At 40.7% G+C, this 21,949-nt stretch overlaps 1 protein-coding gene across 1 annotated transcript in view; it reads right to left on the bottom strand.

The window, feature by feature from the left end:
* Positions 1-98: 98 nt before the first annotated feature.
* trappc12 (trafficking protein particle complex subunit 12) overlaps positions 99-21,949 on the bottom strand; it is a 52,432-nt gene continuing 30,581 nt past the window's right edge. The window contains exons 4-11 of the mRNA XM_049595262.1: positions 20,930-21,068; positions 15,102-15,214; positions 14,714-14,786; positions 13,398-13,471; positions 10,507-10,605; positions 6,491-6,594; positions 5,390-5,477; positions 99-3,077 (exon numbers count right to left, since the gene is read on the bottom strand). Of these exons, the coding sequence (XP_049451219.1) occupies positions 2,835-3,077; positions 5,390-5,477; positions 6,491-6,594; positions 10,507-10,605; positions 13,398-13,471; positions 14,714-14,786; positions 15,102-15,214; positions 20,930-21,068 (933 nt within the window). The 3' untranslated portion in view covers positions 99-2,834. The remainder of the gene's footprint in view (positions 3,078-5,389; positions 5,478-6,490; positions 6,595-10,506; positions 10,606-13,397; positions 13,472-14,713; positions 14,787-15,101; positions 15,215-20,929; positions 21,069-21,949) is intronic.

Genomic DNA, 21,949 nt, shown 5'->3' with positions numbered 1-21,949 from the left:
ATACAGTTTACTGAGGGTAAAACACATTTTAATATACATAAATATGATCAACACGATATATAAACAGTGATAATTAAAGATCCACCGGGACAAATCAATAAAAGATTTAACAAGACAATCATTTTTAATATAACCATTTAAACAGAAAAAACAGCTTCTCTGATATGTACAATTTTGGATTCCTTATACTGTTTAGTTTTGCCTAGTGAACAGGTTACGATGCAATCTGAAGGGCTTATCTATTTTCACTGCATGAGTTAATAAACCTGGCAGCTGAAATGGAGTGGTCCTTGACTTTTAATCCAGTATTACAGGTGTCTGCTGAGGAAGAGGCTGTGGAACTCGATGGTAGTTTATTAGTCTTTAAGCACACTGAAGCTCAGGATAATGCCCGTGTCAAGACTCGCATTATGAGCCTGCAACTCCCTTAACACTGCCACCAGTCTGTAGTGCAATGTACATCTATGCTCTGAAGTCTCTTCCAATCTCACAATGCTTGATTTGATGGTTCGTCTGTGCTGGTATGAGTTGAATATCTTTGATAAAACATTTAGAGGAACAGTTAAACTTTTTGGGAAACACTTTTGCTTTCTTACAGAGCTTCAGTTGAGAAGATTGATACCACTCTCGTGTCTGTACGTTGAATATGAAGCTACAGCTAGCATCCGATTAGCTTAGCTTAGCGTAAAGACTGGAAGCAGGGAAACAGTTAGCCTGGCTCTCCAAAGGTTAAAAAATCTGCCTAACATGTTAATATGTGAGCTTTGGACATGTTGGTAGGTGAATTTTGTTACCTTTAAACAGAACCAAGCTAGCTGTTACCCGTTTACAGTCTTGAGCTAAGCTAGCTGTCTCCTGCCTGTAGCTTCATATTTAGCACAATATCTGCACACTAAATATTGGCTAGGAGTTGGTTAGCTTTAGTTAGTACAAAAGCTGGAAGCAGGGGGAAATGGCTAGCCTGTAAAGGTGAAAAAAAAAATCTGCCTAACATGTTAATGTGTGAGCTTTAGAGGTGTTGGTTGGCCAATTTTGTTACCTTTGGACAGAACCAGGCTAGCTGTTAACCGTTTACAGTCTTTGAGCTAAGCTGGCTGCCTGTAGCTTCATATTTAGCATAATAGCTGCACACTAAATACTGGTTGGAGCTAGGAGTTGGTTAGCTTTAGTTAGCACAAAAACTGGAAGCAGGGGGAAATGGCTAACGTGTAAAGGTAAAAAAAAAAAAAAAAACAATCTGCCAAACATGTTAATTTGTGAGCTCTACACGTGTTGGTTGGCCAATTTTGTTACCCTTGGACAGAACAGGGCTAGCTGTTGCCCTGTAGTTTTCAAGCTAATTGTTTCCTGCCTGTAGCTTCATATTAAGCTGAATTTCTACATTCTACATATAAAGTTAGAGCTAGCAGCTGGTTAGCTTAAGTTAGCACAAAAACTGGAAGCAAGGGGAAATGGCTAGCCTGTAAAGGTAAAAAAAAAATCTGCCAAACATGTTAATTTGTGAGCTTTAGACATGTTGGTCGGCCAATTTTTTTTTTATCTTTGGACAGAACCGGGCTAGCTGTTACCTGTTTACAGTCTTTGAGCTGAGCTAGCGGTCTCCTGCCTGTAGCTTCATATTTAGCATAATATCTGCACACTAAATACTGGTTGGAGCTAGGAGCTGGTTAGCTTTAGTTAGCACAACAACTGGAAGCAGGGGGAATGGCTAGCCTGTAAAGGTTAAAAAAAAAAAACAAACAAAAAAAACAATCCGCCAAACATGTTAATTTGTGAGCTCTAGACATGTTGGTTGGCCAATTTTGTCACCTTTGGACAGAACCAGGCTAGCTAAGTTAAATGTTTCTTGCCTGTAGCTTCATATTAAGTTTAATTTCTACATGCTAAATATGAAGTTAGAGCTAGCAGCTGGTTATCTTAAGTTAGTATAAAGTGTTTTCAGAGGGATTATGTGCTGGACTGCTTAGCAGGACAATCTTGAGGGATCATTGCAAGATGAGCTTGTCCGTTTGTAGTAAGTAAGTCAGTAAGTAAGAAGTTAATCAGTGAAGAAACACACAATATTGCTGTCCCTGACACATTTCGAAAACTCCCTACAACCAGGTAAAAAGCTGGTGAAGCTTGTTAAACAACCTGTTGCAACAGAACAGTTCCTTACAGGTTCTCCGATTCTAATGCAGCGAAGAGTAAACTAAAGCAAACAGCAACCTCCCTACAAAATGTGTATCCTTCCAGTTGATCAGATTTTGAAGACCCTTTTGTATCACTATCACATTATCAGAATTTTCCCTAAAGCCTGATATTTACGGCACAAACAGAGTGGTATCGATGTTCTCATCTAACTTACAGCACGAAAGCAAATATGCAAAACTTCCCAAAATGTCAAACTACTCCTTTAATCTGTAAAGTAAAATGAACATTCTGCGCACACAGGATTTTTTGTAGGACCTTTTCTTTTTCAGAATGTCAATCCACCAGCTTGTGTGAGCTGGCCATCGTTTCTGTTCCTGTAAGTAAATGCATGAGTCATTACTGGGTCACCCTCTACAAGGATAGGAGTGCCATGCCCCCCTGCAGGCTGATGTGAAAAGAAATGCATGCCTGGGCTTCCCAGATCAAATTTTAGAAGTATAAAACCAGTTGTGAAAGATCTTACATCAACCTGATTCTGGGAAACCGAAACAAGCACTAAACATTTACTTCTCTGTCACCTCACTTTCACTGGAGTTAGAGCTTTCTACTCCTCTAGGATTCTACTCTTGGGCTTTTATTCCCTGTCACACTGGCTGAGAATGCAATAGTGTTTGTCCCCTCCCAGTTCTTATTCTTGCCTCTTAGACCAGTTTGAGGCACTGTGTGTTGAAGCTGTCCCCCTCCCGACAGGCCACGGCCTCCAGCAGAGCCTGCTTCTTCTGGGTGCTGCGAGATGACTCCAGCTCGTACATAGTGGTCAGGTTGAAGAGGACGCTCTCATGGAGGTAGAGCGCAGGGTCCTGCTGCACCAAGCCCTCCAGCTGGCCCAGGGACTCCTTCAGACGGCCGAGATAGAGCAGGCAAACTGCTGCGTTGTTGTTGGCCTGAGAATGTACAGAAGGGGGAGAGCATGGGTGAGTTTGGATGTTAACTTATCGTCAACTGCGTTATTATGTTTGGTATGAGGTTTCTGACAAGCTTTTAAAGTTTTATCTTAATTTTAATTGAGTTTCACAAATCAAATGATATTGAGTACAATGTACTGGTATGACCAACAGTACAGTAAAGTTTAAAACCTTCCACTATTTGCACAGAAGAGCTGGGTAGATGGGTAAACTGTCAAAGAATAGTTTCAACATGTATCACCTCATAAAACTACCAGTTGGCATTTATACACTTCTGTTTGTGTGCTTATTAAACATCATTAAACGTGACACAACATGTAAATTAAGAGCTTTAGAGGTGCTGGTAGGCATAATGTTTCTCTTTGGAGAAAGCCAGCTAACTGTTTCCCCCTGCTTTCATTCCTTATGCTAAAGTAAGCTAAGCATGTCCTGACCCCAGGGGCCAGATAAAACTCTGTAGATTCATGAATAAAACTGCATATGTACAAAAACAGAAAAATGCATACAAATTCTTTTGGTCAGATTTAGAAAGCTGCAGGAACGCCTGATTCTGTTTTATAAATCTCAATCATTGTAGGCACACATTTAATTTCTACTTCTACAAGTTTGCTATAAACAAATGTGGAAAAAAAAAACGCCTTTAAAAATCAAGTTTTTCAAGCATATTGATACTTGTGCCCTCTTCATTACTCATCAGACCTGCCATTTAGAAAAACAGCGAGGAAGACGTGGAATTTCACAGATTGTGTTACATTGCAGAGACTCTCCAACAGCATCAGAACAGCTGTCATTACACGGCTGTGGCTATTTATAGTGCCCATACCACTAGTTCATTGTAAGTATCTGCAATCCACCATCGCAGTAATATCTCAATCATCACTAAATGTGCTCATATTGAAACCAACTTTACAAAGTGCTTCACAATTCAAGATAAAATGAAGAGATCATTTACAGGGAAATAATGGTTTAAACACAGGTAAAAAAAAAAAAAGATAAATTCTATAAATGTACTTTTGATGGAAATTTTATAGAACACTGTGTAGACTGCAAAAATAGTAACACGCAACCAAAACAAATAAGAACACTGTGTACACTTGGTCTAAAGTATGTGTGAGATGTGAATATTCCTCTTTTATAAAAAACAGTTAATGTGTGAGAAAAGGCACATTTATGCATCTGGCCCTGCTCTGTGCATAGCACACAGGACCAAAATTATTATCGGTGTTTCCATCCACTCTTTAACGACTAATTTATGGTTGGGCCCTCGACAGTTATAAGTGTTGTTTGATAGAAATGAAGAATTTTCAGCAGAGAAAGGTGTCGAGCCACACTTTTCCTTCATTTCACTCACCTGGACAAATTTGTCATGTTACAGATAACTTCAACTTCTGTTGCGCTATGTGATTGGAAGTATTACTATTGTTGCCATGGAAATAGCAGTTCAAAATCAACAGTGACTCTGACCTGCGTTTAGCATCTCTGTCCACGGAAGCAGCCAACTGTCAGCAGCAGCTCCTGCACAACTGAGAGCACAGTGGCCAGCCAAACTGCCTTCACCAGGCTGACTGACATCAAACATTTACTGAACCAAACTAGTCTTCATGTCGGCTCCAGAAGAAATCAACCGTGTTTGTATTTATTGATTCATTGATTTTTTTTTCCCCAGACCAACGCAGTGAGTGAGGGGAATTTGACGCTCACAGACAGACTGGGAACTGATCAGTCAATTTAGATGCGTTTAATAAGTTAGTAATACATATACTGCGGGATAGTTCTGTGATTTTAAACAGCTGTCTGTGCAGATTACGCTTCACTGAATGCGACAGAAAAAGGCTTCGACCATAAAATACAAGCAGAGGGTCTCTGGTTACCACGGAGATGACAAACATCTCGCCAAAGCGGAAATTGAAAACATCACTCTGCTCTTTACTTCCTGTCGAGCAACACTCTTCAAAAGTGTTGAGCGCTGAACCATAAATCTTGCTTAAGAAAGCAAATAAGCATATTTTCAAATTTGTTCAAGTGTTCCTTTAAGGAGCTGCAGTGAAACTTTAACATGTTTGGATAATGTGTTAACCCTGTCTCCTATTAATCTTAGAAAGGATCTGCATGTGGATCATTAAATAAATGCAACACCATCATAGATACACTTACATTTCATAAGGAGTTGACACAATGCATGGCATTAGCCTTAACTTAAATCATCTTACTTTACTTTGACTTAATGTGATGCATAATAGCTGTTGTAGAGTAAAAGACGCGATTATTACAGTGGATGTGGTCACACTTACAACAGGGTTTTTCGGGTCAATTTTCAAGACTTCAGTGAAGGATGCATGAGCTTCAGCGTAGTTGTTCTGACTGAGGTAGACGAAGGCCCTGGAAAATAAACACAAACACACACAATCATCACATCTACAAACACATTACATCTACAACTGCTAACTGTATCACCATGCAGAACGAAGTGTGTATCTACTGCTAGCTCACCTAGTGCCACTTTTTCTTTTTTTTTCTTTTTTTTTTTTTTGCGATTTGAGCACCACAACCCAAGTGCCTTCTAGTTCCAATCTAGATTGATAAATTGCGCTACAAGTAAGAAGGAAAATATGTATTTTGGATTTTGGGGGGAACTGTCCCATATCAGTACACCACCATCATAACTGCTCGCATTTCACAGGTAACTTTGACCTAACTGTTGTGGGTTGCACACACACAATCTCACAGTCTCTTTACAAATTACAACTACAATGAGAGCTAAGTGTGTCACTGTGATTTCATGCATTCTTGATTAAAGCAACAAATGATAAGTGATCAATTTCCATCATCTGTGGCATTCAGGAAAAACACACCACTGGGATTTCCGTATTTATATGTCTTGATCAGTGTTGTGGCCCAGATTGGATTAAATAGGATGTTGCCTTGTACTTTAGGTGTGTGGAGTCTAGAGAATGTCAGATTTCTTAAAGGCTTTTTTTTTTTAAATTTTAGAGGATAAGATTACCTAATTTTCCTGAATAACCAACTGCTGTTTGCTCAGATTCCGTATTGTTCATATTTGTCCTGTTGTATACTTCTATAGTAGTTCCTTTCAAATAAAACAACTTAAAAGAGCAACAAACACGGCTGCATGACAATATAATCACCTGCCTTTGTGCAGTGATCATCAATACACACAGTGTGCTTGAGACTGTTTTCCTCATACTCTACATCTCCTCAGGCCACAGCTACACAGGTGCGACCTCGTATGCTTAATCACACGCCAGAAGGAAGCACAGACCTGCAAAACGCTCTGAAGGAAGCTCCGCTACTGTGGAGCGAAAATTATCACGAGCAACATAAAGCACACCAACATGCTGTACGGAGGTGCCAAATGCACGGCACATGGGTACCTGTTCATCAGCACGCATGTGGTGTGACTGGGCTGGCTCCCTTTCATCTGGCAGACTTCCTCCACATCCTGGAAGTACCTCTCTGCAGTTTTAACGTCTCCGATCTGGCAAAGAACAAAGCACATTAACCGCTGGTCTGTGTGTGTATACTGTAAAATGGGGCAAGCACAAATATATTAGCTTAGATTTCATGATCCCCCAGGGAGAACTGACTTATTGCATCAGCACAGAATACATTCAGGAACATTACAAGGGGGAATAATGATGACAAAACAAATATGTCTCTGATGATAGTACAACACAATGGAGTGGCAAAGTGGGAGGAGTTATTTTGAGCATCCAGGTTTCTAAAGGTAAAAGTCCTTTTTATTTTCTGCATAGACAATACTAAGTGACAGGTAGCTGGGGCACTTTCACATTTTGTTAGAGTTGTGTGTGTGGGCCCAGTGTTATTGTCATTCTTATTCAAGGTTGACTCCATCTACGTTCTTCTAAGGGTTCTTCAAATGGAAATGCCCACTCAGCCATTACCAAAAAGCAGTGGCATAGCTTAGAGTGCTGATAATTATAATAATAACCGAAGGGACCACTTAAAAAAAATCAATATCAGTTAAAGTGTACGCTATATTTAGAATATTTTCACTGCTTTCTCTTGTTGTCAGACTGCCCCTTCTGACAAGGAACTGAAACAGTTGCATTACTCTCTTCAAAGCCACCAGCCTCCTTTGACAACATCAGTAATTTTACCTCACAGAACATGGGAGCTGCTGGCCTACTGCTGCCTTGATCTGTTAGTTTGTGTTATTGTGTGACTTTCAGATCCAAACTAACGTGTCATCCACTGCAGTGCCTTGCTTAGCTTCAGTGCTGCTTAGGAGGTTAGAGGAATCTTGCTAATTTGGAAGATCAGCAACACAATATTTAAAAGACGGCTGGGCTCCTTCACGAAGAGGCACATTAGGTGAGCTAGGTGCTTTATATGCAGCAACGTTATCGCGTAGAAACCTTAAACAAGCGTTTTTCACCCTGTTTCCAATGTTCATTCCAAGGGGTGGCGACCTTTACTATCAAAAGAGTAATTTTTGGTAATAAAAAAAAATGGCTCTAAGTGAGGATTCATTAATTTGTTTTACCACAAGGTGGCTCCTCTACAGAGTGTTATTTGTGATTATTTGGTACTTTAACTTTGCTATGTTGGTGGTAAAAGCAAACAAATCTGTCCAAGCACTATTAAATTCTCAATTTTCCTCTGAAACATTTCCTTTAGTCACGTTAGGCTTACAATTACGATAAATGATTATTAAAATGCTAAAAATGAACTGTTATTCTTTTCCAAATAATGTTTTTGTCAAAGCCACAGGGAGCCACTGTAGAGGGGCTACAAAACCACATGCAGCTTTGGAGCCGCAGGTTGCCTACCCTTGGTTTATGCTAAGCTAGGCTAATAGACTCAGCTATGTTCTTAACACATAGAGATGGTAGCAATATTGATCTTCTCATCTCACTCTTGGAAAAAAGCGAACATGTGTATTGTATAATATGGACTATATTATCTGTCCAGAGTCTTTTATGATGACGATCTCAAAATATACTGTATACATATTCATGCAGATATTTCTCAACTGTCAGAGATTTGTTTCTTCCATAGTATCTGTCTCTTTAAAATGTGCGGTGGTATGTACCGTTGTAGGGAATGTTGCATAACATTGAGCCTATTTCTAGCAATATTGAGCTTTTATTTATTTATTTTTTTTAGCAATTTGATGGAGTACCTTAACATGTCAGGTATCTGATTTGCTGGATTAGCCAAAAACAGAAACTGTCTGGTTACTGGGGGGTTGGGGAGGCTGCAACTGTGCCTTGGTAATTAGTGTCTCACAATCTATCCATGGTGTGTATACAGTGCTGCTCAAAAGTTTGTCAGTCCTTCAGATTTTTCTGTATCTTTGCATAAATGTGATCTCAAATGTGATCAGATCAAGTCCTAAAAAACACTCAACTATCAAACATTATCTTTGCTAGAAAAAGTATGTGAACCTTTGCTTTCAGTACCTGGTGTGACCTCCCTGAGCAACAATAACTTCAACCAAACTTTTTTTCTAACTGTTCTACACACTGGCTCAGACGAATTTTGCCCCATTCCTCCTTTCAAAGCTACTTCAAATCAGCAATTCTGGTGACTTTGTTGGCTTCCTTGCATGAATGGCTCTCTTCACGGCTTTCCATAACATTTATATTTGATAAAGGTCTGGACTCTGACTCGGCCATTCCCTAACGTTACATTTTTTCAGCTTGAACCAGTCTCTCGTAGACTGACTTGTGTGTTTGGGGTCATTGTCTTGCTGCATGACCCACCCTTTGCTGAGCTCCAGTTTATGAACGGTTACCCTGGCTCTGTCCTGCAGAGTTTGCTGGTACAATCCAGCATCTAGTTCCATCAATGATTGCAAGCTACTCTGGTCTTGAGCCAGTAAAGCAGCCCCAGACCAGGGGTGGCTTAAAGACCTTTTAATGCTACTTGGAATGAAACATAAGACCAATTTCACAATAACCAAAATTAAGTAAACTAAAAAAAAAACATGAACCGATATCAAATTCCTTCATGTTAGGGACAGATGTTCTTTTTGTAAAATACCTGGCATTTGTTGATGGGTTTTCTGGGCAATTTTGGGTTTTTCTTTTGACTCCCATCATGCTTAGTTTGAAAAAAAAAAAAAAACCTTTCTGCATAAAATACACAGAGCCTAATGTGCACTGCCTTGTATCAGTTTTAGCCATGCTGTGAAATTTTGTCAAATAGCAGATTGTCATTGAATTTGCACTTCCCATGTCGTCCAGGGTACCGTGACAGCTAGCTAGCTAACTAGCAGACAGTGGATCCTCTGCTCTGAGTTACTTGGCGGAACAAAATGAATGTTGTTGGTTTGGCTATCCTGATCTGTGTGACATTAATGTGAGAGGCATTTGGTAAATTACTGAAAAAATAGATATTACCAATTATTTTGAGATTTTACAATGCAACAGTAGAAAAAAATGATTCCTTAAATCATGTCTGAGCATTTTTAAGACTTATGAAAAATTCAATTAAGGCATAATAATTATAATTATTTTTAGATGAATGAATTTAATGTTTGTTAAAACTTTTACAGGATTTACAAAAACCCTGCCACAGCATGGTACTGCCATCACCATGTTACACAGTCAGGATGAGGTTGTTAAATGCTGAAATGCAATGGCAAAATTTTTTACCAACCACAACGCTTCTCATTTAACCCAAAAAGGTCCATTTTGGACTCATCTATTCACATTACATTCTTCCACTAGCCTTCTGGTTCATCCATGTAGCCATTAGGGAACTTTAGACAGACTGTAATGTGAAGAGTAGTTGCTTCCTCCATGCTATCCCTGCCATACACACCAACATTGCTCAGTCAGTGTTTGTCTGATGGTGGCTAATAAACAGTGACATTAGCCAATGCAAGAGAGGCTTGCAGATCCTTAGATGTTACTCTGGGGTTCTCTGTGACCTAATAGAGTACTACACGCTTTCCCCTTGGAGTGACTATTAATGTACGACCACTCCTGAGCAGAGTAACAATGGTGTTGCATCTCTTCCATTTGTACGCTTTCTGCCATTTCTTTAGAAATGGTTTTGTAACCTTTATCAGCCTTTGTCTGAGCTCTGCGGAAATCTCCTTCGATTGAGTTGTGGCACAATTCCACAAACCTGTGTGGCAAAGGCCACACTTTGACAGTAAATATCCACATGATGCCTGTCACCCATTGACTGAAACACCTGACTCCAATAACGCCTATAAATGTACTGAGGTGCACATACTTTTTCCAATCATCATTTTGCTAAATGAATAAATTAATAAGTATAATTTTGTATTATTTGTTTAACTGGGTCCTTTTATCTAGTTTTCACATTTGAGGTCAATGCAGAAATACAGAACACTCTAGAGGGTTCACAGACTTTGTCGTGGCGCTGTATGTGTCAGTGTCAATGTGCAGACCTGCAAGAAGATGCGTCCTATACCACTGAGCAGCTGCACTCTCTGCTGGGGTTCATACTGGATGATGGAGTGATAGGTCTCCACAGCCAGAACATAGTCCTAAGAGAGAGAGAGAGAGAGAAAGAGAGAGAGATTAATGAGAGAAAAGGAACAGAAAAATATGAAAGTGGAGAACAGAGGGCAACAGAAGTAAAGACAGAAGTTAGGAATGAGTAAGGTAAAACAAGGTAAACAGTGGGAGGCAGAGACAGGTAGAGGGCAAGCGAGGTAAAGAAGAGCAGAGTTGAGGCGTGGTGAGAGGGAGGGCATTAATCAAACATATGGAGTATTAGCAGGGTGATGTGACCCTCCTCCCACCTCCACACTGCACTGCTACACATCGCTCACATGGTGACTGGACTGCTGAGCCGGGCGACGGAGAGAGGTCAGTGAGGTGTGTGTGTGTAGAAAGAGCATGTGTGTTTACCAGGTTGGGACAAGGTACAGACAGTGACTACAGTACAGGTGCATGTGCATTATGGTACTTTTGTTTTTTAATATATTTTTTAACATCTGATCTGCCTCGGTTTTCACTTTCCAAAACTTTTATCAAAACTAGACTTAAAGTCTCATACAGCATACAAAACAAAAAATTATTGATCCTTCTAGTGTGTTTCCAAAACCTGATATATATTATTCCTCTGTGCCACAGATCCCATTGTTGTCCCAAAACTATTAAAAACACATTAATGAGCCACATTGTTGCACTAGGTGACATGTTCCTTTATTACCATGCACACACACACACACACACACACACGGAAATTACTGGGTCTCTTTTTGACAAATGAAATTATATATTTGTGTCCTGTTTTTAAATTTCTCAGTAGGAACCAATGGGCTTGGGGCTGAAGGCCTCACACAGGGTAGAGAGATGAGAGATTGACTGACACATTGTTGATTTCTCTCTTTTATTAGATTTGTTGACAATTAAAAAAAAAGTAAAAAAAACAAAACAAAAACAACAGCCTCGTACAAATATACACATAATATTATGGTTTGAGCATTTTCCAGTGCATGAAATAGATTTTCAGGTTTTTTGAGGTTTTTGTCTTTTTGAAAAAGGGACTGGCTTCCATTAATTGCCACTCTTGAAACTTGAGTTATGTTCCATCACACTGAACTAGTGGTTAAATGATGTGAGGCTTTGAATGGCCAATGCTGATATATAGAGAGCAGGGCAGACAATGGTCTGTAAATAATGCCGATATCATGTTGGTGTTACTGTTATCAATAATAACAACTGAGACATGAAATAGCTTAACTTAAATTAACATTTATGTAACACTGTTATTATCTGCATTGTCTCTGTTTGCTCACTGGGACACTACGCCATAACATTCAGAAACATAATACTCAGTGTTTGGGCTACTGTAAAAAGCAAAGACACACCAAACCGATGTCAGACAACTAGTGGCAACGAAAGCCGACTGTTGTGTCTTCTCAAGTTGCCTGTGTCTCCGCCAAAAAAATGCCAACCACAGCGCAAAGACGTCAACCAACGGCCAACTAGCATGTGCGTTCTGTGCCTACGTGAGAGAAAATAAAGAAAATCTGCTGCTCCACAGCAGCAGATGCAGTCATCTGTATTTGTCATTCAAAAAATGGTCTGTCTAATCTGATGTTGAAAGAACTGAGCATATTAATGGTGCGCCAGAGAACAAAAACACAAACAGTCATGAAACATTTCTGCTAAAGAAAAATATCACCTCACGTAACAAGTTTGTCTTGACTTTAGCTGTTTGTTTACTTCCATTTGTGCCAATCAGAGTGATTTCATTCACAGACAGGCTCCGCCGTCATCGATTCAACATGCTGAATTGGCAAAAAAGAAAAAAAAGAAGAAAAAAAAAGATGATGGGCAATGGTGCAACGAGGGTGACATATACCACAGCCAACACTGACTGATGGCTGACCCTCAGCTTGGTGTGTCAGGGCACGAAAGGTAACGAAAACACAACGATTCCTAGTTTAACGAGCTTATGACCAATTATATGATCACGACTATGAAAACTTAATGAGTATTGTATACCATTACAGAAGGTATACACAGTGTTTCCTCACATAGATAATAAAACTGTGGACACAAACCAAGCATGTTTCAACAATCAGCCATTTAATTTCTATTCCACACAGTAATGAATAGAAAGTAGTGGCTTCCTGAAATAACTAGAATAAGTGTTTAAGAGTTTTTCATTAAATAGGAACATAAAGTATTTAAGAATTGTAGTAAATGTGCTTCAACATGTTAAGGCACCGGTGTGGTTCTTAAAAGGTGAGGGTTTGTGTTTTTTTTAATTTTTTTTGTATGAATTAGTACGTGTGTTTTGATGTTTCATTATTGGCACTATTCCTTGTTTGTGTGGAGTGTGGTTTTATATGTGTACTGCTGCAGTGACATGAAATTTTCTCTTGGGGTAGATAGATAAATAATATCAAATAAGTAAGGCCAGTGAGTCAGTAAATCTATCCATCTATCGATCAATCCATACTAAAACTGAAACTGAGCCAGAGCTATTGAAAAATACTGTAATCTAACTTCTGTCCAGTAGATGGCACTGTGGTTCTCTCTGAGTCTGATCAAATCTACACCCCTCTCTTTCTCCCTCTTTCTCTCATCCTCTCTCTTTCTCTCTCTTACTGACCAAGAATCCAATTAGTGGTCAGTCTGGGGGGATTTCACTGTGAATCCTCCACCAGCCTGGCATCAGAGATCTCTGAGTCTCACACACGGAAACGCTCCCGCAGACACACATCCGGGCAGAGGCATAGACACGCATACAGGGACACATTCACTCCAACGCACCGCGACACACAAACCTGAGCTGACAAACACAGGCACGCACACATACCTTCATCAGCAGTAGACAGTTGGCCATGGAGTACATGACCCGGCTGAGGCGAGACCTCCACAGCTTAAGTGACGCTGGAAAAAAAAGGGGGAGAAGAAGATGACAGACAGATGGTTTATTTCTTAAAGGGTGACTTCCTATTTTCATTTCACCTGCGTTTTTTTTTTTTGTGGGCGTCCCTGTAACAGCACCCTTTTCTCCCCCACTCTTCCATGCATTGCTCTTATCCCTCCATCCCTCTCATTAAAGCTCCCCTCCTCCCCCTCCACACCAGGGTTTATTTTAAGGCGAGGTGGTGAGGAAGATACTGCGGCACACTCCGCTTTCCTATTTTCCCTCAGACAGTGCGCCCTGTGGAAGAGTTAGTGTGCAGGCCTATTAGTATTCATCGCTGCACACGTGTGTGTCTGTGTGTATGTGTTGGGGAGAAGAGCTAATCACTCAGTAGGGGTCTGATGTGTGAAGGCAAGGCCCTGCGTTATTGACTTGACTGTCGACTGTCTGCGTGGGTAGAGAGAGGAGAGACAGAGGGCACAGCTATTACACTGCTTTTAGAAGGGGGGGAGAAACTGCCAGAACCGGCGCACCCTCACACATACATTCGTACACGCGTCACCCTGCCAATTTTCCCAATTATAAGCAAGTGTCTTGGTACATTTAGCTCAACTTCACCAAGTGGCTTGTTGTTGTTTATTGCATTGAATTAGCTGATTAAATGGCTTGTAGTCGCTTTAAAAAAAAAAAAAAAAAAAACAACTGACAGCCTTTGGAGAAGTTGCTAAATTAGTGGTCACAGGGCTTGCAAACATAAGACTCAGAGAGCACTGCATTAAGATGTATTGCTGTGTTGAGAAAGTCTGACAGAAAAGAAGAGAGGGTCTATTTACATCAGGTCACATGGAGGTGTGTCTCCCTAAAACTGGTGAATTTCAGAAGAAGGTGGCTGCCTATTTCCCCAGCACACTTGTGCAGATGTGAGTGGATTGGATAGGATTGATCTGTATTGATCTGCTTGGCGTGAAGGGCTGAAGAGACCATTTGATATTCAGCACGAGTACCCGAAGCAGCGAGGTGCTAAACACTTTTAGAGCACCGCATTGGTGTGTTTGTGTGGTTGAGAGTGTATGTGTGGCCGAGGTATGCTGCAGTCCTGCGCCAGGTGTGCCTCTGACTCAGTGCTTGTGTGTGTGTATTACCCACTGGGGCCCATGACCTCACTCTCCTCCCACAGTGTGATGCAGTCTGGGACTGGGGCCAGGTCTGTAGCCAAGTGTCTGTGTGCCTGAGCATGTGTGTGTGTGTGTGTGTGTGCTTACCTTGCCTGTTCTCTTGTGTTACGGTGAACATGCTGCCATCCTCAGCCAAGCCTTTCTCCAAGTTCTCCTGAATCTGTTAACAGGGGGGTGGGCGGGGGAAATGAAACTTCAGAGGGGAAGTTGCATCCCTGCCAGCGCTGAAGGCTTTTAATGTGTCTGTATTTGAATCTGCATATTCAATAACTCTAAAATCCAACCATATTTGGCTGTTTACACAGGTGGGCTTAAGAATTTGTATGTGCTTTTCTGTGGGTGTGTAGTTTTATTGTGCGAATACTACAGAGTATGCATATATTTATGTTCATCCAGAGGCTGTGTTCGTGTGTTCGTGTGTTCGTGTGTGTGTGTGTGTGTGTGTGTGTGTGTGTGTGTGTGTGTGTGTACTAACAGCGAGGCAGACGGTTTTGAGATTGTGCAGGCGGTCCAGAGCCTCCTGGGGCTTGGCCAGGTACTGGGGAAGCTCGGCATGCAGCAGCCGCATGGAGAACGGCACCATGGAGCCTGGACAGGAGGGAGAGAGAGAGGGAGAGGGAGGACAAGAAGAAAACAAGAGACAGAGGGAGTAAATGAGTGAGGGAAATGGGGGGAAAATAAGAAACAGGGTGGGATGAGGACATAGCAGGAAAGAGAGAGAGAGAGAGAAAGAGAGAGAAAGAAAGAGAGGGAAGGCGGAGGGAAACAGAAAGACACAGAGCGCGAGATGAGAATATAAACCCATCCACCCACACACAGACAGCACACAGCCCTGGAGGCAGGAACCTACAGATGGCATTGAGCTACGTATGGCTGCTTATTAAACCCTCTCATCTCTCTCTCTGTGTGTGCTGCACAGCTCCATCACTCATCTTTCTGCCTCATCCCTCTGTCTCTCTCTGCCTCTACATCATTCACACTGTCTGACACACACACACACGCACACACACACACACACACACGCACACACGCACACACGCACACACACGTATCCCTGAGGAAGAGCCTATATTCAGGTGAGTTCCCAGGCTTTGATCAGGGTCTCTTTGATATTGTCATCAGACCTGAAGCTCAGCTAGCTGGTCCATCTTTGGCTGCTGCTTCTGCAAATCTGTGGATCTCAGTTTCTATCTCTCGTGTCTATCTGCTTGTGCCGTCTATCTAACCCATCTGCAGTACAGAATACACACTCATTTCCCCAATTTACCTCAGTGTCTGTATTACTGCCCTCTGTTACAATGTTTTATCTTGATTCTGACTGGACAGAGCTCTCTCTTGGTTTGATTCTTTATTCTGTCTCTCTTGGGTGTCAGCAGATTTCATTGTCTTAAAATTAAGACTTAATACCTTTAAAGTTTCTGTTAAAATCAAGTGTTCGTAACTAAGAAGGAAAAGAACCCATGAAACCACAACACTGTACAGACCCTGATGACTAATGTAGCAAAGTGGGAAAATGTGACTGTAATTATTAATGCCACCAGATGGCAGTGTCACAATTTTGGCACCCACTTGTGAGCACCAGGGATAATGGGAAATTGCTTGGAGAGAGACCTGGAGACCTCCTTGTTTTACTGCAGTGTGATTTTTTTCTGGTATCATCACAGACTGCGTACATAGTGGTCATAGCCACCGTGTAGGGCTGCAAAATTAATGGATTAATCACGATCACGATTTTGGTCTCCCACAAATGAACATGACAGACTGTGATACTTAAGTTTTAAATGCGTTCTCCGCTCATAGAAAACTCGCTGCTTATCAAAATGAAGCGCTTCCTAAACGAACAGCCAGCCTCCACTTTTAAAGAGCTGTCTGCTACGTGCACACCTTGCAACAGCAACTTGTGAAAAACTTTTCCTAAATGTTGCAGCTGCAAACGAGCGAAGTATTTTGGGTTTAGGAGACAATAAATCATATGCAAAGAGTGTGTCAGACATGTGTCTGCCCCGCAGCGCAACACAGCTAAATTGTTAAACCACCTGAAAAAACATCCTCCACGGTAAAAAAAAAATTCAATAAAAATTAATACAGTCGCTGATATATAATTATACAAGATGCACAGTTAAAGACGAACCTTATTGTAAGTCTTATTTTGGTGCAAAGATAAGTACATTAGCAGGAATGTAGCGCAACATGGAGGTTTTTTACTTAAAGGTGCTGTATGTAAGAATGTGGCCAAAACGGTTACTGCACTCAAATTCAAAATACTGCCACAAGTCGTGTCCGCCCACGCCGCGTCCTTGATCTTCGGTTTTCCAGCGGACCATTTGAGCAAGTCCGGCTTCTCTGCTGCTAACGCTGCTGCCGGGATACAGCTGAGGAGAACCTGGCTGCTAATGCTATGTACCGGGACACTGCTAACGCTGCTGCCGGGATACAGCTGGGGAGACGGCTAATGCTATGTACCGGGACACTGCTAATGCTGCTTGCCGTGCTGCTGTAGCTCAGTCGTAACTGTAACTGATGCTGAGACTCTACTGACTGTGTGACTGGTAGACAGCGGTGGGTGGTGCAACAGGCCAAAACACAAATTCAAAACATAAACATGATTTGCAGACTGCAAAAATTTTTTTTTAGATGGAAATATTCTGGCTGTACTATTGTTGTCGGTGAGATCAGTATGTTATATGAACATTATTCCTTAGTCTCAGTGACATATTAGGAGGATTTTACAACTATTTGCTTTAGATTTCTTACATATAGCTCCTTTAAATGTTCAAATGTGCAATACAATATTTTGCCCCTAAAAACAATAAATAATCTTGATAACCAATCATGATCTCAATATTTATCAAAATAATTGTGATCATTATTCTGGCCCTAATTTTCAACATTGCCATCTTTGGTTTGTTTTGAGCCAGAGGTGACCTGAGGTGATCATATTTGGATGAAAAGAGGGAGCTGGGGAAGATACACATTGCTATGCCTCTATCCTGATTGACAGGTTAGTGATAGCAATTTGTCAGTCACAAGTTAGCGTGCCCTAAAACATACCCTTCTTTATCATCTATTTTACTCTGAATGGGACCAAAATGTACAAATTAAATTAATTAATAAAAATGAATAAAAATCATGTGGTATTGAAAAAGCCTTGAAACTAGTGATTAAGACCATAAACTAATTAGGAAAATGTTTACTGATATAATAAATCAAATAAAAAGTGAAGCCTTTTCTTCAAAGACTTCTATACAATTGGACTTCTTTTGCAACCAGTGAAGTCTCCCCCTGCTGGCCATTAGAAAGAATGCAGGTTTGTGGCGTTTCCGCATTAGCTTTAATTTTTTTTTTAGACCCGGTGCTTTCTGCCTGGGTATTATGAACTGTTTTTGTAGGTAGATATCTTGTAAAATGTGACTGTAAGTACAAAATACCAAGTGACAGACATTTATAAGTAATACCTAAAGTGAAATGTTGCATACTAATGAATCTGCATTTGTTTGATGTTGACAGATACAAACAGTGTCTAGAGCGTAGTCTTGAGAGGAACCCATGTAACTGGTGTAGCGTCCACCACCAAGCTGTTTGTTCATATGTTAGTGTAAACTCTACACATTCATTGTAACAATACAAGACTATGAATGTAAGATTGTGAATTGTGAATTTTTGTGGGCTCTTTGCATTGCAAGAATAAACCAGTTATATTTGCAATTACATTTTCAGCATACTTCTTTGTGAGGCCTTCAGCAGCAGGTCATCACAAGATGGTTTTAGCACCTGTAGTTAGAATACAATGAAGAGCCTTGGTGTAACACCTGGCAGACTAGATAGGTGTAAGTGTTATAGTGTATACAGGAGAGTCCTCACGTAGTACTTATTTCATTTATCTACAAGAAGCTGCATATATAGCAGAGAACATTCTGTATGTTTTGTTTTAAATTTTTTTACTATTTATCTCAACACCACACCAAATTTACCTGTTCAGAATACCCCAAAAAGCATTTGTCCTTTGTCCTGTGCCGTGAGTAAGAGTTTGGTGGCTTATTGTGTATCAGAAAACTACAGCTGTGATACAGCGATCCGTGACTTAAAATAAGTGTTGGCCAGGGGGATAAACCGAGGGTTGGTGGGGGTAGAGGGCAATGACCCCTTCCCTACCTTCTACTCCCCTACTTCTGGCACTCGTGCTTGGACTACACCCATCTTCAAACTCGCCCTTTATATTGATCTCAGCTACGTATCTTTTATGTTTGTTTGTCAAGATTGTTTTTTGGCATTTTTTATAATTTATTGTGACAGTGAGAAAGATATGAAAGGGCGAGAGAGGAGGAACCACCCACCTTTAAAGTTTCATGACTGTGACTGCTGGTACTGTATTCACCTCCTGAGTCTGTGTGTGTGTCATCATGGTAAAATGTGGTCCTAGTGACACCAACTGCAGAAGGAACTACCACAGAAGCTGTTTTGAGTATTTTCCCAGGTGTTTATATGCAGACATGAAACTTCAGAGGTATGTAGTTAAGATCAAAATTAAGGCAGAGTATGAAAATTGGTGTGGTCTGAGCAAGGGGTTGTAAGTAAGGGGTTAGGGTGTCAGTACAGATCCATGGCCCCCCACTTTTCACCCCTGGCCAACATTCATTTAAGTCGGTCTCCGATGGAATATATTTCCATATTTTCCCCAGTGGTCTGAGTAAGTTGCTAGATTTGTTGCTAGTGGCTTTGTAGAAATAAATTCACTAAGAGGGTCTGAAAAGTCACTAAATCTGGCAAGAAAGTTGCCAAGTTGACAACACTGAGCACAGTGCTGTAAAAGAAAGGGGTGCGCTGGATTTATAACAAAACAAAATGAGAACATCATTGCAAAATGGAAAGCAGCACAATAATCTTTCGTCTCAATGATCTTGTTTTCATAATCTTTGGAAGACAAAAACATAATTGAAAATAAAATTTGCATAATCGCCCTGCCTTATGCTGAGCTGCATATTAGTAAAGACAACTGTGGGAGAGTTTTAAAAAAGTGAACTCAGTGTGGAGGAATGTGGGTTACCAACTGTAAAAAACTGTTATAATGTCCCAGTCGAGTATGCATGTTTGTCTTTTTGTCTGGCTGATATTAAACCAGTTGACTGTTTTCCTTAGAGCACAAATGTAGAGGCTAAGATTCTTTCATCCAGCTGAGGAAAAAAAAGTAAGGAGCTCTTTTCAAAGCAGCTGGGAGGGTTACCATTTGACCACAAGTTCATTTTATTCAACCTGTGAGAAGACTGATACATGTCTCTCTTACTTTATTTATTACAGCATGAAAGGAATCAAGACTGAAAGTAACGTAACAAGATTCGACTTGAAAAAGGGACATGCTACTTGTCAGGCATGTGGCGTTCAGGTCTTAATATTTCTGAGTCCAAATTGGACTCAACTTTTCATTTGGCAAACAAAGTAATAACTGACAAACATTGATTCCTTCTCGAGCGCCAAGTCGATCCTAATTTTTCCGAGAGTGATACATGGGCAGTCGTGTCTTAAGGCGTTCAAAGAGTGCGATCATGGGTAATAGATAGTCGATGCGGGCGTTGGGCCGGAGAAATGTTCGACTTCTGATGCCAGGCTACACAACTTGTGCCAGTTTGTCTGCGAGCACCTAGCAGGGCACAAAGCGTTTAAATTGAGCAATGGAAAGTTTTTGTACGAATGTGTGCGGTGTGCGTGTGTGTGTGTGTGTGTGTGTGTGTGTGTGTGTGTGTGTGTGCGTGCAGCTGTGTCTCTGCTACTGCCTTCACTGTGGTAGCCCGAGGGGCGAAGCAGATCCAAAGTAATGGGAATACATTAGAGAGCAATTCATGCAGTGTAAAAAGAGGAAAAACAAAACCAAAGAACTGCTGGAGACAAGTAGCGTTGTTGGAGCTTCTCAACGATACAGTCTAATATCAAGCTCCTGGCAGAAACTTTCCTTTGAATATTTAATAGGACAGTGGTGGTATGCTTGTGTATCCTAAAAAACGTGGGTAAAATGCAAAATCCTTTTGGAGAGCAGGCTAATAACACATTCAAAACTCACAGATAAGAGTTTCAGAGCAGCTTTTCGGCACTATCATGAATACTACTATTCAACCTTCAGTCTGCTTTCAGTGAGAATTCAGAGAAGCTTTTGGACAAAAGGAATATGAAGAGAGATAAGAAATGATGCATGATTTTACAATGGAAGAGTTTCTGGATAAAAGTTTTTGTGATCAATACCAAAAGTGCTCCTCCTGCATTATATATAAATAATAGTGACCCTAAATGTGTGTGTGTGTGTGTGTGTGTTACCTCTTCTCCCCGGGTAAACAGTGGGGTAGTACTCATAGTAGAGGTCTGGTTGATCCAGGTTGCCAAGGGGCTCAAACTCCAGTTCAGCGTTTTGGAAGAGGTTCAGCTTGGTCAGGAGGGCCAGCCGCACAAACCAGAGCTGGAACACACACACAAACACACCTCCCTCTGTTTGTTAAATGAATAAGACATTTAAAGTATGAAAGAAACAAAAACAAAAAAAGACACAACATGCAAATTCTCTTATGTCGTCTGTTCACAGCTGTACTGCAGTCAGACTATGTCTCCATGTTTGTGTGTGTCTGTGCCTTTTGAATCAAACGGTCTTAATTAGTCCCAAAGCTGTAAATATTTTCCAGTTAATTTGGTCAGAATCCAATTATGCAATAACATGTTCAATAATGTAATAAAATGTACTGACTTTCATTGTACAGTCAAAGCATTTTTATCTATAATGCAATGCACCATTGCAGTGCTGGCTTTACACTGGTGCAGTATTTATTAAATCATCTGAAGTTCTTACATTATTAAACTAGAATTACCGCCTCGCGGTTGTATCCCACCACAAACCTGTCAAGTTGCAGCTGAAATTTACATCCATGTGTGTGAAAACATGGATGCTTCACACACATCTTCAACCCAGCAGCACAAAAAATCTACGAAAACAGCAGCAGTTTTAAGGTGGGCACCCAAGACTAGAATCTAATCAAGTGTCTCTCCTTGAGTTTTGAACAAAAACATGTTCTGTCAGGTCACAATGACCTTGACCTTTGACCAACAAAATATATTCAGCTCATCCTTGACTGGGCGTTTGTGCCAAATTTTTAAAAACTCCCTCGAGGCATTCTTGAGATATCGCGTTCATGAGAATGAGACAGATGAGTTCACAGTGACCTTGACCTTTGACAACCAAAATCTAATTAGTTCATCGTTAAGCCCAAGTGGACATTTGTGCTAAATTTGAAGAAATTCCCTCAAGGCGTTTTTGAGATATTACCTACACGAGAATGGAATGGATGG

The sequence above is a fragment of the Epinephelus fuscoguttatus genome, linkage group LG14 (genome assembly GCF_011397635.1).
Source record: "Epinephelus fuscoguttatus linkage group LG14, E.fuscoguttatus.final_Chr_v1".
NCBI classification, from domain to species: domain Eukaryota; kingdom Metazoa; phylum Chordata; class Actinopteri; order Perciformes; family Serranidae; genus Epinephelus; species Epinephelus fuscoguttatus.
The sequence above is the reverse complement of the archived record's forward strand: the minus strand, read 5'-3'. Positions and strand labels throughout refer to the sequence as shown.